Raw genomic sequence first — 14,890 nt, forward strand, 5'->3', positions numbered from 1 at the left:
GGCCATAGGCTGGGAGCAGGGTCTTGGGCTGATGCGACAAAGCAGCTTTCCTGTGCTGGTCTATAAGGTGCAGCACAGATCCTACTGTCTCCCAGTGCCTTCAAAAGCTTTGAGGTTGGTTTCCTGGGCACTTCTGGCCTTTACAGCTCCATGGGTGGATTTTGTGGCATTGGGGCTGCATCAGTCCCACTGACCTGGGTGACCAACCTGTGCGCTCTTGCTCGTGCCACCACAATGCTGGCTGTTTCACTCATCTTTTGGGTGTCCCAGATCACCCAAATGGCTCCGTCCCCATTGCTGAAGGGCTGGGTAGAGGGTGGAAAATACCATCTGCCTGTCTTGCTGCTGAGGTTGTCCCCTTCTCTCTCTCAGCTGTTTCCCTGACATCCCTGCTTCAGCTGGCTATGCGCACCCCCAGCCCTCCAGCTCAGCTGCCATCAGTGCGCCTCTTCCCAGCTCCGTCACCAGCGCTGGGCATGTCACCAACCCCGCTCCCAGTGGTTCCCTCCACCTTCCTCCCCCGGGCAGCCAGATCCCGATCCGTCATGGTCCTCTTCTGGCCAACCCTTGCGGACCCAGCTACGGTGCTCACCTCAACTGCAATAACAACAATGGCATGGTGGTGCCCAAGGGCTACCTTGGTGGCCACTGCCTAAACAACGTGGTCCCTCCAATCAAATCGGAGCCCAAGGCCTCCTACGCACCTGGGTAAGTGGGGCTGGGGTGGCAGAACAAGGGCATGTGGTGGGACCGGCGTTCCTCCAGGCTGGTGGTGCTCGGAGGCCTGAGGTAGCTTTTCCCACAGTGCCTTAACTGCTGACCATGTCAGTCTGTTTTAAGCCCTTGCTTCACAGAGAAAGGCTTTTTCACAAGCGTATGTCCTGAAGTTTCCTGACAGGTTGTTCAGTTTTGGTCTTGTCTGTCTGCATGGATTTAGGGAGGATCAGTGACATCCCACACTTCTGCAGGTAGACAGATGACTGGGTTGTCCATGCTCTACCTCGGCAAGCACGTGATGGGATAATCACAGAATCATAGAATATTTGAGTTGGAAGGGACCCACAAGGATCGTTGAGTCCAGCTCCTGGGTCTCCAAAGGACTACCCCCCCCCAAAAAAAAATAAATCAGAATATTGTGGTACCGTCCAGTTTAAGAAGGAAGAGATGCAGAATACATTTGAACAAAATAAAACTCAGTTTCCAGGATGTTCCCATGACTATCCCAGGGAAAGGCGTTAATTAAGTTGGGCAGAGAGATGCATTTCTCTTGGCCTGATGTTTTAGATACTCCACTCAAGAGGAGAGAATTTTTGAGCTGGATTTATATTCCTTTGCAACAAGCTGTGGATGCAGCCCTGGTGAAGGGGAAGAGGATAACAGTTTTATTACTGCTGATGGACTCAACTGGAGAACTAGTCCTGGGAGGAGGAAGGATGCGGTTCCTGCTCCATGTGATGGCCTTGCCGAGAGCATGGTGACATGGCAGCTGCCATCTGCAGTGATCACCTCAGTGGAGAGCACTTCGGCGTGGTGTGCCAGGAGGGTATGGCAGTGGCATCTGGGCTAGGAGCTGGCATGGTGGGAGGGGGACCTCTCTAAGGCTGCTGTCATTTCCATGAAGTTTTGCTGCCTGGAGATCCACACAGAAGACTATGTCTTGTGTCTTCTTCCTCCTCATCCCTCTGGTCCATGCTGCTCTTCCCCAGCCACGGGGGAGCAAAACAAGAAGGTGATCTGAAACAGGGCAGATGGTAATTAAAGCATGCCACAGCATATCCATCAGGAGGAGGCCTCGCCCGTTGGTGGTGGTTGTACCTCAAGGAACAGTGTCGTGGTCCAACCCGTCCCTGTGGCACAGGAGGTGGGTGGCCATGCTGCGTTCTCTGCATAGCCAGTCTCTGTGCCTTCTCCAGTGGAGCCTGCGGATGTAAGGGACACAGAAGCAAGGATGGGCCCAGGACTGCTCATCTCTACAAGCCCTTGTCTGGCTTTTCTCCCTCTGCTGTGTGCCCTCTAGTGTTGCCAGCCAGTACGGCGTGGTGATTCCCAGACTCGGAAGCCACCAGCTCACTGAACGAATGATTCAGCTGTAACATAGCTCCACTGGGATGACTTTGGCCCTTTGCATAAACTTGAAAAAATCTTCCAGAATGTGGCAATCTAAACAAAATCTGCACGTAATTTATTCCCAGAATAAATTCCAGTTGCTGTATACCCAGAAGGCTGCATGTGGCTGAGGGGGAACTATACCCAAAGGTATGACGGGATGCCTTTGTCATATCCCTTTCTTCTGCATACATCTGGCATTCTCCAGGATGTGAGGATACATGAGTGAGATCATAGGTCTCCTCCATTCATAAACCAGGCCAGATTACCTGTCTGCTGGCTACATGTCATCTTGACTTGCACCAGGACAACAAACCCCTCATGGAGACATCAGGAACCGCTGTGGCCAAGAGAAGAATGCTGTAATCATTTAAGGCTGTCACTGGGGCATTTGTTGGGGACAGATGCAGCTTTGTCTGTGGTGGATCATATGGCTATGTGAGTGGGCTCCACCAGGACCTGGTGATCATCGCATGTAGTGGAAGTGGGGTTCATAGCAAATCGTTACTATTGGAGATGGAGATGGTTTGGATGTAGATGAACTGGTTCAGCGTTGATGGCAGCATTTCTTCAGCATCACAGAATGACTCATTCTGCTGTACTAAGCTTTTCCCAGAGAAGCAGTCTCAGTGTTGAATACCAGCAAACTCTGTCCATAGGCTGGCTGTGCCTGCACAACCTGCCTGCGTGAGTTTGATAGTGCCCATCTTTCTGTTCCAACTCTTTTTCCAGTCTCTACTATTCCCTGAATTGTCCCTCACCCTTTTGTTGTTGTTCAAAACAAGGCTTGCTGAGACACAAATCCTGATAAATTCACAGGAAATATCATAGGACATTGTGGACAGCTTGGACAGGGCCTGAAAATAAGGGTGGTGATGGATGCTCTAGACCAAGCATAGGAGGGGAATGGAAAGGTGCCACTAAGTGAAGGTGGAGCATGAGGGAAGTGTGCTGAGGGCTCTTTGTTGGGGTTACCTCAGCCCATCCCTCTCCAACAACTGCTGCACACCACCTGGTCGTGCAGAACCCATTTACTGGGTCGTGGAATCCTCTGGTGCAGGAAGATGCTGGTGGGTGCCCTGGTTCACAGCTGTTGCGGGTGCCCTCAGGAGCAGCGGGATCTGGTTTCAGAATGGTGTGTGCATGGTACGCTGTAGCTTTCCTCCCCTGCAGCCCTAAGCCTCTCGCTTGCTTTTTGGACAGCTTTTGTACAAGAAGCATTGGTTTGTCTGGGACTATTTTGCTGCCACAAAGCTGATGGTGTAAGATGGGGGAATGGAAAAGGCTCCCCATGTAATATCTGCTTGTGATGAGGAGTGTGGTGTTGGGAGATGGGGAGGAAAGCAGCCATTTCTGTCTTAGAAAGAACAGGCTTTACCAGAGCGCTGGGCTGCTGAAACGTGGCAGGGCTTGCCACAGCTGGATGTCACCCAGGATGTGGAGGGTATGAGTGGGCAGACAAGACATCTCCCCGCCATGACATCTCCCCGCCACGACATCTTCCCGCCACAGGCCTGCACAGGGGCAGAGCACATTGCATGGGCTTTCTCTACAGCGTAGACAACGATTGCTCCAGCCACCAGAGCTGCTATCTCCCTGCTCATCCCTGCTGCAGCTTTGTTTTGTGGTGACCATGGCTCAATCTAGCTGGTGTCAGGGCCTCAATTTTTTCCATACATTTGATCTGCAAAACACTGCCAAAGAAGAACTGGTGTCTGAGACGAGCAAATTGTTCACTTGTGTACCAGCATAGTTGAAGATTTACCTTGGCCTGAAGATGTATGAGGCCCAAGATTCTTTTGCAGGAGCATGCATATTGAGGAGGGGCTGGGAAAAGGAGAAGGAAAAAAAATGGTTCAGACTAATTTTGAAGGGGCTTTGGAAATGGCTAAAGGGCCCAGCTGCCTGGAGCGTGCTCTGGCTTCAGGTAAAATAAAGGAGCAAGCAGAAGCTAACAAGCTCCCTGCTGTGCACCTGTGCTGACACTGCACACGGTGGGTCTAGTCATCAGTCCTGCAGTCTCCAAGCCGTGGGTGTGCTGTAGAACGCAGCTGAGAGCTCCCACTTTTATTTGGTTGCATTTTGCAGTCAGGGCCAAATCCTGCTTCTGATGCCAGTGGAGTAGAGCCAGGGTGATACAGCCGGCAGCTGTGGTGGTGCTCAGGTGCGTACAGGTCGTACGGCAGAATCCAGCCCACAGGCTTCCCAGCTTTTGCTTTCGTGCATCAGATCCCAGCTCCCCCAGAGCCACCCATTTACCCATGTAAAGCACAGGGTCTTTCTCAGGGGAACAGATACATTTCTGTTTGACTTTTTTCAACTGGACAGGAGCTGCTGAGCAGAGGAACAGTCTCGTAGGCATGCCAACATAATGTCTGTCCCTGTGGCCAAGGTCCAGGGCAGCGCTGTGGAGAGCAGGGCAGTGGTGACAGCGATGGCAGTCCCTAGCTTGCCAGCTGGCCATGCTCGGGGTGATGGGGATCCACTCTGGGATTTCCAACCAGAGCCTGGAGGGTGCCTTTATCAAACTGGACCCTATCGGTTGTGCTGGAAGCTGGTTTAAAATGACCTTCCCTTTTCTTTCCCGATCGCTCTGCAGCACTTTACCTGACTCTCCCCCGGACTCTGGATCAGAAGCCTACTCCCCTCAGCAGGTGAATGGTAAGTGCTTAAAAGAGAGAGAGGGGGGAAAAGTTTAATAATCAAAACCCCAAACCCAACATCCTCCCCCTTCTTGTTCTGTGAAAGTGGTTGGCTCTGAAATCTTTATCAGACGGGAGAAAACAGGCGGCTGCAATACGTGGGGATATTATCAGTTAGTAAATATCCCTAGACTTTCGCCTATTGTTCGCCTGCTAGTCTTTGCAAGGGGGGAGAGCGAGCAAGAGAGGGAACAGGAGAGAAGGCGAGGTGTGAATCCACTTACGTGGGGAGAGATCGGCAGTGTGGCTTGTCCCCCGGAGGGTGGGATGTGGAGCCTGCGAGCCTCCTTGTCCTGCCCTCTGCCTTGGGTGAGCAAAAAGCAAGGAGCGTGAGTGCGTCCCTGAAATGGAGCCTGGCTCGGGGAGACCGAAATGAACCCGCCGTTCAGCAGTAAGTTCCTTCCCAGCCCTTCCCTCCCCTCCAGTGGGGCCAGCTGATCCTGGGGGTCTTCTGCTGCCCCTGCAAAGGGCAAGGGAGAGCTAGTTCCCACTCGGCCAGGCACAGCCAGGGGCGCTGCCAGGCACTCCCGGCTCCCCACAGGGAAGCCACTGAGCGTTATTCAGTCCCTGTGGTGACCTTCACTGCTCTTTGGTGGCAGAAACTCCTTGGTGAGGAGGGAAAGTTGCTTCTGGTCTCCCTTCCCCCTCATCAGCAGCACCCTCTTCCCCAGGCTCCAGCCCAGTCCCCACCAGGAACAGCGCCTGCTCTTTTTTTTTTTTTTTTTTTCGATGGAAGAGGTCAAGAGTTCTGTTTATCTTGCTAAAAAAAAATCCCTGGAATTCCTCCTGGCCCTTCCTTAAATATAACAAAGAGGCCGGGTTGCTCACCACGGGGAGAGCTGCTTTGACGTACTGGCGGAGCGGCAGCACCTCTGCTTGGGGAGGAGAGGAGGCTGTGGAGAGCACCCGAGCTGGGAGCACAGAGCACAGGTCCTGCCTTCAGCAAACGCATCAGTCCCGGTCCCTTCCCTGGGTTGGAAGCCCGTGGAAATTGCGATGTGCTGTGGAGATGGTGAAGATGTGGTGTCCAGAGTGTCTGCCATGACGGCATGTTCTTGCACACGTGGGTGCGGGTTGTCCCTTGAAAGCTGCACAGGCCTCCCAGCTGCCAGTGCCAAGGCTGCCCACGCCGCAGGGACAGGACAGTCACTAAGGATGCTGTAAAGACCTGTTTGTTCCTTGCAGTGCTTTGTGGGGAGGGTGCAAGGCTCCTGTGCCAGCCCTGAAGCAGCTGTCTGTCTGTAGGGGCTCGGTCTGCGGGTTGTTGGGAGGCTCCTAGAAGCTTCATCCATCGGCTGAGCGGTGCCAAAGCTGCCTGGTGGCTGTGTCGTTGAGCCGTGCTGGTCTGTGCCCCAGGTGACACTGCTGGAAGCCAAGTGCTGGTCAGGAAGGCAGGGGCCGAGCTGGGTAAGGGGGATGGCGTGCCCGGTGCCCTCTGTGCTCAGCTGAAAAGCAGTGATGCTCTGTCCCGGGGATGTCACCTGTCAGCCCCAGCCGCTGTGTTAAAGCAAGGCTGCCTTTTGGTCCTGGGCTCCTGAGGAAGGAGAGCTCCCAGCCTGCCTGCAGCAGCACCAGGGCCCTGCTGCTCAGCTGAGCTGTCCCTGAGGTGGCCCCAGCGAGGCAGGGGAGCACAAGCGCTGCCTGTGAGCCTGGCCAGAGCAGCCCAGTTGGAGCTGTGCTGGGAAAGGCCCTGGGATCCCGTCGAGCAGCAGAAAGCCTTTGAAGGGAGCAGAACGGGCAGCAGCCCTCCTCCCAGCAGCCTTCGGTAGGAGGGCTCTGCGCAAGTGCACCTTTCCTTCCCGGACCTCACAGCGGGAGGAGTTTTCTGATTTCTGGTCAAGTGTTTGGGCCGCATTAGTCAGCCGCTGGCTGGTGGTTGAGTGACCAAAGTCCACCCAGCTCAGTGTCTGCCTCAAGGCTGGCCGGTGGCACCTGCTTAGGGGAGCAGCCTAGCAAAGACCAAGCAGACGTCTTCCCTGCTATCCCCTCCGTGTCCCAGTGGCCTGTAACAGCCTTGGCTGGTCCCTGCATGTGTTTTCTCCCTTGTGCAATGTGCTGGTTCTTAGCTTACATGTCCAGATGTCCATAGCAGGGTGCAGAGAAGCTTCGTCCGGTGTTTGGAAGTCACTGTCCCTTCCCACCCTGGGGCCAAGCGCCTCATTTCCACAGGGACCTTGGCACCCTGCGGGGACACCTGGATGTGCCCAATGTAGAGACACCCCTGGCTGTTAGCACAGGCTGTGAAAACAGAGGAGCTTTGTCCTGTTGTAGAGGTCAGTGAGGCTGGTTTTGTGGGGCTGGGGAACAGGCCACCCGTTTCCCCAGGTGGGGTCCCAGCAGAGGGCTCCTGTTCTCCATCAGTGGCTCAGCTGCGCGTTTTGGGGCTGCTGGGGCCTTTCAGTCCCAGCTTCTCTCAGGTGGAGTGCTTCAGCCGGACATCTGCACCTGGCTTGCTCGCAGCTTTCAGCCAAAGCTGTCTGCGTGTGCTGTGTTGGTGTGGATTTGGTGGGCTGGGCTCTGGGGAGGTCCCTCGAGGGCAGCCTGAGCTTATGTGGTCTTTTTGCTGTCACTTCAAGGGCTTTGTTGTTGATTTCCTTAGCAAGTACAGGCTTTTGGAGCAGACCTAAGATCTTCTGTTTCAATGCTAGGATGGAAGGGAAGGACTGTTCTGAAGGCAGTGTCATACAAACGCACCTGGGCTCAGAGGACACAGAAGTCATTTTCTGCTCTGAGATGAGCACTGAGCTTGTTCAGGTTTGCCAGTGCACCAACTTTCTTACCAATGTGTTTAGTTTTCTTTAGTACAACTATGAGTACTGTTTACTTTGTTCAATTTCTAGGCATTCTGTAGACAAGTTGAGTGATACTCAATCATCCATCTTTACTTTACACACTTTAATTTTTGCTCTTAGATCCCAAAGGGTTTTGGTTTTAGTTAAAGCCCTCTGCTGTGCACTGGCATTGCTGGGCATTGACGTTATGGTTAAGCAGCTGCAGAGAGATGGATTTGCGTGCCCCTCTAGACACCAAGCATTTATTCGGATGGTGATATAGTCAAATCAACCCTAATCATGGCATCACTTTAGTGTCCAGTTTCTCACAGAGGAGGAGGAAGATAGGATCACATTTGAATGCCTTTTTTTTGTTTATTTAAATTTAGAGATCAAAGTCTCATTCTGTTTTAAATTAAAAATATAAAAAATGAAAAACAAGCAAGTGCTGCCCCCATAGAAATCCTCACTGGTGACGCTGATGAGCTGGAGGTGTTCAGTTGTCCCTGCTCTTCTCTAGTTGTTCCCTTGTCTGCCTCGGCTGTCGGAGAAGAGCACAGTGAGTGTCCTTAGTAGTGCGTAGTAGCACTCTAACATATCAACAAGGCTTTTTTGCTGCCCCTGGCCCAAGCAGGGTATGGACATCCCTGGGACATCTCTCTGCAGGGACTATGGAGGGGTTGGTCCAGGCACCCCTGGCTTCTGGGCAGCCCGGCTGGCTTTGTGCAAGGGGCTGTGCTCTCTGGGCAGCCCTGGGCGCTGTTGGCCTTTGGCACATGAACATGTTGCTGGGCACGTTCCTTGGGCCACTCCTAGAATCAGTAAAATTAGGCAAAGTCCAGGTGCTTTCTCTGTAGCTCTGTGTTTCCAGGCACAGGCTTTGGGGCAGAGCCTTTTGCTGACTGCTGGGCCTTTACCACCCACTGCACTTTCTTGGCCTGTGCAGTTCCTTGGTGCTGCAGAAATATTGTGCCTGGTGGTTGTTCTGCTCGAAGGGATATACAAAGCTAACACAAAAGCTGCCTGGGAGTTTCTAAAGGCATGCTTTCCCTACAGAATGGCCATGCATGGTAGCTAGGTTTAGGAAATACCAGGAATGTTTGTGAAAATCTTCCCTCAGCCTGAGAACCTATTTCTCCCTTGAGTTTTGGTTCTTTCAGCTTCAAGATGCTGGGCCTTGCCGGCTTCCTTTGTGCTTCCAGTTTCACCTCCTTGCAGAAGACGGACAGTGCAGGACAGCAGGTTTGGTGGGGCTGTGTGTCCCCCCCGTCAGCTGGCCAGCCAGTGCCCTGCTGCATCCTTGCACCAGAGATAGCACTTGGCTACACGCTTGCCTGGGCAGTGTCTGAGGTTGACACTGAGCCAGTGCTGCGGGCATGAGAAGGGAAGCTGTGCTCCAGTTCTTGTGCTGGGTATCCCTGAGGGTGCCTGGGATGCCAGGAGCACTGCGGGGCCTGAGAGGAGAAGTCAGCGCAGGTCAAGGCAGCTGTTGCAAGCAGACAGGGTGGCTGCGGGGATGCAGCCGTGCTGAGACTGGGCAGAAGAGGTAGGGAGGTATGGGTTGGTGAAGATAGCCAGGGTTGGGACGGTTTTGAGGGGAGAGGAGTGCTTGGTAACAATTTCTGATGGGTGGGTTTGGAGGAGAGGCTGGACACGGGCTGGACGCACGGTGGTGGCCCTGCCTGCTGCTCTAACAGGCGTGCCTCTTTCTCTCTCTCTCTCTCTTTCGAGACCCTCACCTCCTTCGGACCATGACCCCTGAGAACATGTGCCACATGACTCCCCCATCTCGCCTGGAGCACCCCCCTCCGCCGCCGCCTCCGCCACCACCCCCCCACCTGCAGGGCCCCCCCGCACCTCCTCCCCACCCGCACCAGCCCCAGCACAACCCTCACTTCCCCAGCCTGCAGCGGGATTTGTACATGAAGGCTGAGCCCCTGATGCCACCCTACGGCATCGGGCAGGGCATGGCGCCGGCTGACCTGCACCATGCCCAGCAGTCGCAGATGCTGCACCAGCTACTCCAGCAGCACGGAGCAGAGTAAGGCCTCGGGGCGCTGGGACTTTGTGTCCTTGGGGTGATTTGGGGACCTGGCGGGGTGGGGGGAGATGGGAGATGTAGGCTTGTGGAGTGCGTGAGCAAAATTACTGGGTTTAACCACAAGTTAACCAGCGTGTCCTGGTTCTTTGGGAACGGGCTGGGGAGGTGTCGATGTGGAGATGACCCAGAATGTGGGGCAGGGATTGCAGTGCATAGCTTGGAGCTGGGTGGTGGGGAGAGACAAGAGAAAAACCAAGATGTGGCTCAGTGCACGCCTGGCACAGGGCTTGGCCGTCACTGGATGGGTGGGCAGAGCCTGGTGGGAGAAGGAGGTGAGGGTGCTGAAAGAGCCCATGGCTCCAGGCGCAGAGGTTCTTGGTTTTTGTGTGAGGTGGCAGCTTTTTCCTTTCCTGCTCAGCTTTTGCTCTCCCGTTGGTCTCGCAGCCTCCCGGTGCACCCTGCCAAGAAGAGGAAACACTCTGAGTCGCCCCCCAACACCCTCAATGCACAGATGCTCAATGGGCTGATAAAGCAGGAGCCAGGTATGGGGTCCGTGCCGCTCAACCCTGACAGAGTCCAAACGCCTCCCTGGCACCAGCCGGGACCGCTCTCACCAGGTATTTGGTTTTCACCCCCCCATCCCTTAATACCCCCGGCATGCAAACCCCTGCTGCCAGCCTGGGCACCCCACTGGGCCAGGGTGCCAGTGGGAGGGCACGTGGGGGCCGCAGGGTGCCAGCCAGTGGGGCTCCTCCCGGCTGGGCCCCCAGGAGGAGGGCAGGGCAATGCATCCCTTGGGGCCCAGACCTCATGCTGTGGCAGTGCCCTGGCCATCAGGAGGCTGGCAACACGGGTGATGCAAGTTGCTTCCTTGTGTTCTAACCTGAGTGGATGCTGTGTCAGGGCAATTGAAACACGTATTTCCCCCTCACTGCAGGCCTGATTCAGGACAATGACAGTTTAAATGGTTCCTACCTGGATCCCAACTACCAGTCTATAAAGTGGCAGCCGCATCAGCAAAACAAATGGGCAACTCTCTATGATGCCAACTACAAAGAACTGTGAGTAGTTCACCCAAAGTCAGATTCACCTTTTATTTATCGGTGTCAAGGGACTGAGGCTGGGAGGATCCACTCACAAAGTTCACCTTGGGCTTCCCCTTGTCTTTTATCACCTGCTGATCTCTGCTTGCCTGCACTGTGGTGGAGATACTCTCTCTGCGGTGCCTTTGGAAAAGTCACTTCTCTGCACTTCTACAGGGATGGTGGAGGATTAAGAAATGGGGCCTGTTCTGTAGGAGCCAGTAGAAAGCAGTTCAGCAGCCACTCAGACCTTGGGTTGCCATGGGGGGTTGTTTTGGCAAATAGAGCCTTGCCTGAGCATGGTTTGGACCCGCAGCACGCTTTTCCCCTTCCCAGGCTTACAAAATGTCCTGGATTTTAAAATGTGTGTTAGGATTTACAGGACAATAGATAGCATGAAAGACTGGAGGTAATCCAGAGCCACTTCAGCACTGCTTGAGAGCAGCACAGAAAGGAGCTTGAGGAGGAGTGGGAGTAGTTGGGGAGAAGAGGAGAGAAAGAAAGGAAGAGAGAAGGGTTTGAGGAGAGCTTTGAGGGAAGCCAGAGGGCCAGAGAGGCCAGAGGAGCAGGCAGAGAGGAAAGCCTGGGGTGGCCGAGGCAGATGGGGAAGCAGAGAGTGGCTGGGTGGGAAGGGGGGGTCAGGAGCTGTCAGGAGAAATTGGGGCGGAGGAGGGTGGGGGCAGCACATCGATGAGCCTTGTAGGAAAGAGTGCTCAGGAGGAAACCGCTGTGGATCCTCCCTGCATTCCTCAGAGGTGACAGAGAGCTGGCAAGCAGCAGGCTGGGTTCCAGGAACTGAGCGAACGCCCCCATTTCCCCTCCTCCTCTTTCTGGACAGCCAGGGGCTGGTAGGGTCCTCTCAGGGGATGTGGAGGAGGGGGTGCTCTGTTGTTTGTGATACCAAATAACCCAAGACTATGATCATAGCTTGCCCAGACGGTGCTCAGGGTGGGAGCCGAGGATACCTGGCGAGAGCAGTCGTGGAGGCAGGGAAGGGTCTGTGATGTGCAGGGAGGCTGCAGCTGCAAGCCCCAGAGCTCCTGCTCGGAGATCTCAGTCTGCCCTCGTCTTCATACCGCCTTTAATTCAGACCTCTCCTGCTAACATGGCGTCCTGGGGGTTGTTGCCCTGCAGAGAAGTGGCCATTAGTTGGTTACTTCTTTGGTGACATCCTGTCATTTGCAAAGATTCTGGTTGTGGTTGTTTCCGCAAGCGCAGCAGGAGAGGGGTAATGTGGGGAGGTGATTGCTTCCGTTTTGCTAAACTGTTTCCATAAAAGAAGCATCTCCCACCTTCAGGTAGAATGTCAACACCCCAATTGACCTATTCCTAGTGGGGGAAGGAGAAAAAGGGAGATAACGTGATAATTAGTGATTTCTACCCTGAGACGCAAGGCTGCCTTCTTCACCAACAGCAGCATGCTCTTTGCTGCCTACTAGACTTTGCTCCTCTTCCCTCCCTGGTAGTTTTCTCCACTGCTTTCTACATTGTGACTGTGTTTCACTGTGTAGTGTAGGCAAGTTCATGCGGTTTCTGCCTGTGCAGTAGTTTTAAATCCATGATGTAGCCTGGGATCCTCTTTCCCAGTGTATTTGGTAGTTTGCTGAAGTGGGCAACTCCTCTGCAGAGCTTTTCTTCTACTTTCAGTGTTTCCTTCATGGTGTGAAATCTTGTCTTTAGGGTGCCATGGCCTGGCACCTGCCGAAGTGCTGAACTTTTCCTGTCATGTGTTGCACTGATGTGAGGGCTACTTCTAGGAACTTGTGAGTAGCTCCAAAGTCCAGTCCTGCAGCCCTTCCCCTGCTCTCCACCTTCACTTTGCTTTTCTGCAGGCTGTGGGACAACGGAAGCCAGCCACCTCTCACTGACCACGTATGTGCGTGCTGTAGCCCCCATACCAAGCTCCTGCTTTCTGCACAGGGCAGTGTTTGTAGCTGGACCCCACCACCTTGCACGCTGCCTGGACACATCCTCTCTATCTCCTGGTTTTCAACCAGGGCCTGGCCATTACTGGGCAGTTACAGTGCTGAGGTTTTCCCACCTGACAAAGCCACCTTCGGCTTCTGCTGCCGTTTTACTTCTCACGGGCTGTTTTTGTGCCAGTACTGCCTCTAGCTGTAAGTCTCAGTGTCTTTACCCCATGTCAAAGGGGTTCTGAGAAGGGAGATCAAGAGAGGTGATCTCCCCTTCTCTGACTTGGGCAATGCTTGGTCACAACCTGTTGGTCCCTGAAGTGGCCTCTCCTCCACTGTCAGTCTCAGCATGGTTTTTACTGTGTGGCAGAAGCATGAATGCATCTTTTATAGTCAGCAGGGTCCAAAGAGTTCCACGCATTGTGGAGCAGACCTCTCGCATGGCCTCACTTTTCTCTTTGACATAATGAGTCCCCCTTTTCCTTCCATCTCACTGTTTACCTGTGTTGGGTAAACGGTCTCTCATCTGAAACGCGTCACAGCTCTTTCAGCTTGTCACAGACCGTTTGCAGATGTTACGGTTCCTGTTCCAGAGATTTGCCACGCACCCCGGTATTGTACAGACACAATGGCAGATGCAGACTACACAGTATTTACTGCTGGGCGCAGAGAAGTCGCTGGATTGCTGTGAACCACAGCTTTTAACTCCCACAAACCCAGCTCTGCACTGCTGTGTTCCCTGGATCTCTGCTTGGGGTCACTTGCTAATACCTGCTTTTAGGATTTGGGGTGAAAGCCAGAACAAACCTACTTCTGCAGCATTTAGGTCATCATCCAGTTGTGTAATGGATAAATTCCTTTGAAATGACTTCACGTAGATTTTAGGAACTCATATGCGGTTTGGTGTGGAGCTGGATTTGACCCAAAGAAAAAGTTAAGGTCAAGGATTGATCGATTACATTTTCTTGTTATGCACTACCTCAGTGGGCTCCTGCTCTTTTCTGGTGGCTTAGCAGTCAGTGAGCTCTAGGAGAGGCAGTACATGGTGAGCTTACATCTCTTTCAAAGTGGACAGTCACTTAGACAGTTCACTTGGTACAGCGCTGCACCAGAATAGATCTGTGAGGAACTGCAAAAGCTCATCTTTCCTTTCTTTCTTCTGTAAGAGCTTTTTTTGGTCAACCAACTCATGTTTTAGCAGGTAGGAGTCTCCTTCTTCCTTTCTGCCTGTTGGGTATACTCAGCAAATGAGCAGGCATCTGTGTCTCTTTGAGATCCATGAATATTTCAACAATTTAATTCCCTCTGAGATCATTAAGCAAAGACCAGCCATTCCTGGTCTGTTTTCTGCTGGAAGCTGTCCTGCAGTTTGTATGTGCTATTATAGTTTCCTGCCCCTAGAGGGAACATATTTTTCCCCCTGTCATCGAGGTGCCCGCAACCTATTCACAGCCCCAGGAATTTGAATCATCTGAATCATCTGATTTTTCCTACTCTTGTTCTTAAGAAAAGAGACCAGAAAGGCACGTTAAGGAGAGAGACTGAGCCACGAGCCCATAGGAAGCTGTTCAGGTTCTTACCCTGGCATGGCTTCTCACCAGTCAAGAGCTTGCCAGTGTTTCAGCAGTGACTGTTGCACACAAAGAGCAGCTCTGAGCCCTGGCATGTGCAGGAGATTGACTTCTCAAAAGCAGTCACTCTAATCCGCCCTGACGTAAGGGAGAAGAACCTGCATCCAACCCACAGTGTTTCCACGAGGCAGGGCAACTGCTCACAGCCTCCATGGGGGCAAATTTCTCTGGTTCATAGTGTTTGATCTTCCTCCTGTTCTGCCTCAGAGGAAGCCAGTCCAGCACTTACTGCTGCCTGGAAGAGACCCGGCTTTGCTCCTGGCTCTGCTCCTGCATCTAAGTACAACACTTTCTGTTGGGTTAGTGCAGTGATTGCTTTGTCAGTACTCTAGTATATTTCTGAACCTATACAGAATAGAATGCTTGTGGATTTATGTATAATGTTCCATGCTAAGTGTAATCTTACAGGACAAAAAATACAGCTAAATGATTTTCCATGCTGCTCCTCTTGCGCTCACAAAATTGGGTCCCTTAGCGGGTCCCCCTGCCAACAGCAGGATAGAAGTGTCTCAAAGTCTGTTATGTTTGGAGGTTGATTAGCTGAGAAGATTTTTCCAGATTTGAGATATAGATGAGACTGTCTTTCTGCTGTGAACATCTTGGTGTGAGATGCTGAAACCTGGTGGGATCTGGGAGTTTCTTGG

At 53.1% G+C, this 14,890-nt stretch overlaps 1 protein-coding gene across 7 annotated transcripts in view; it reads left to right on the forward strand.

The window, feature by feature from the left end:
* MYRF (myelin regulatory factor) overlaps positions 1-14,890 on the forward strand; it is a 64,315-nt gene that overhangs the window by 25,768 nt on the left and 23,657 nt on the right. For 5 of the 7 annotated variants that reach the window (XM_040560193.1, XM_040560190.1, XM_040560192.1 and 2 more), the window contains 5 exons: positions 373-708; positions 4,706-4,767; positions 9,311-9,620; positions 10,065-10,237; positions 10,558-10,681. In XM_040560193.1, the coding sequence (XP_040416127.1) occupies positions 373-708; positions 4,706-4,767; positions 9,311-9,620; positions 10,065-10,237; positions 10,558-10,681 (1,005 nt within the window). The remainder of the gene's footprint in view (positions 1-372; positions 709-4,705; positions 4,768-9,310; positions 9,621-10,064; positions 10,238-10,557; positions 10,682-14,890) is intronic. The other 2 variants (XM_040560196.1, XM_040560195.1) reach the window with 1 other exon arrangement.

Source organism: Cygnus olor, chromosome 5 (assembly GCF_009769625.2).
Source record: "Cygnus olor isolate bCygOlo1 chromosome 5, bCygOlo1.pri.v2, whole genome shotgun sequence".
NCBI classification, from domain to species: Eukaryota; Metazoa; Chordata; class Aves; order Anseriformes; family Anatidae; genus Cygnus; species Cygnus olor.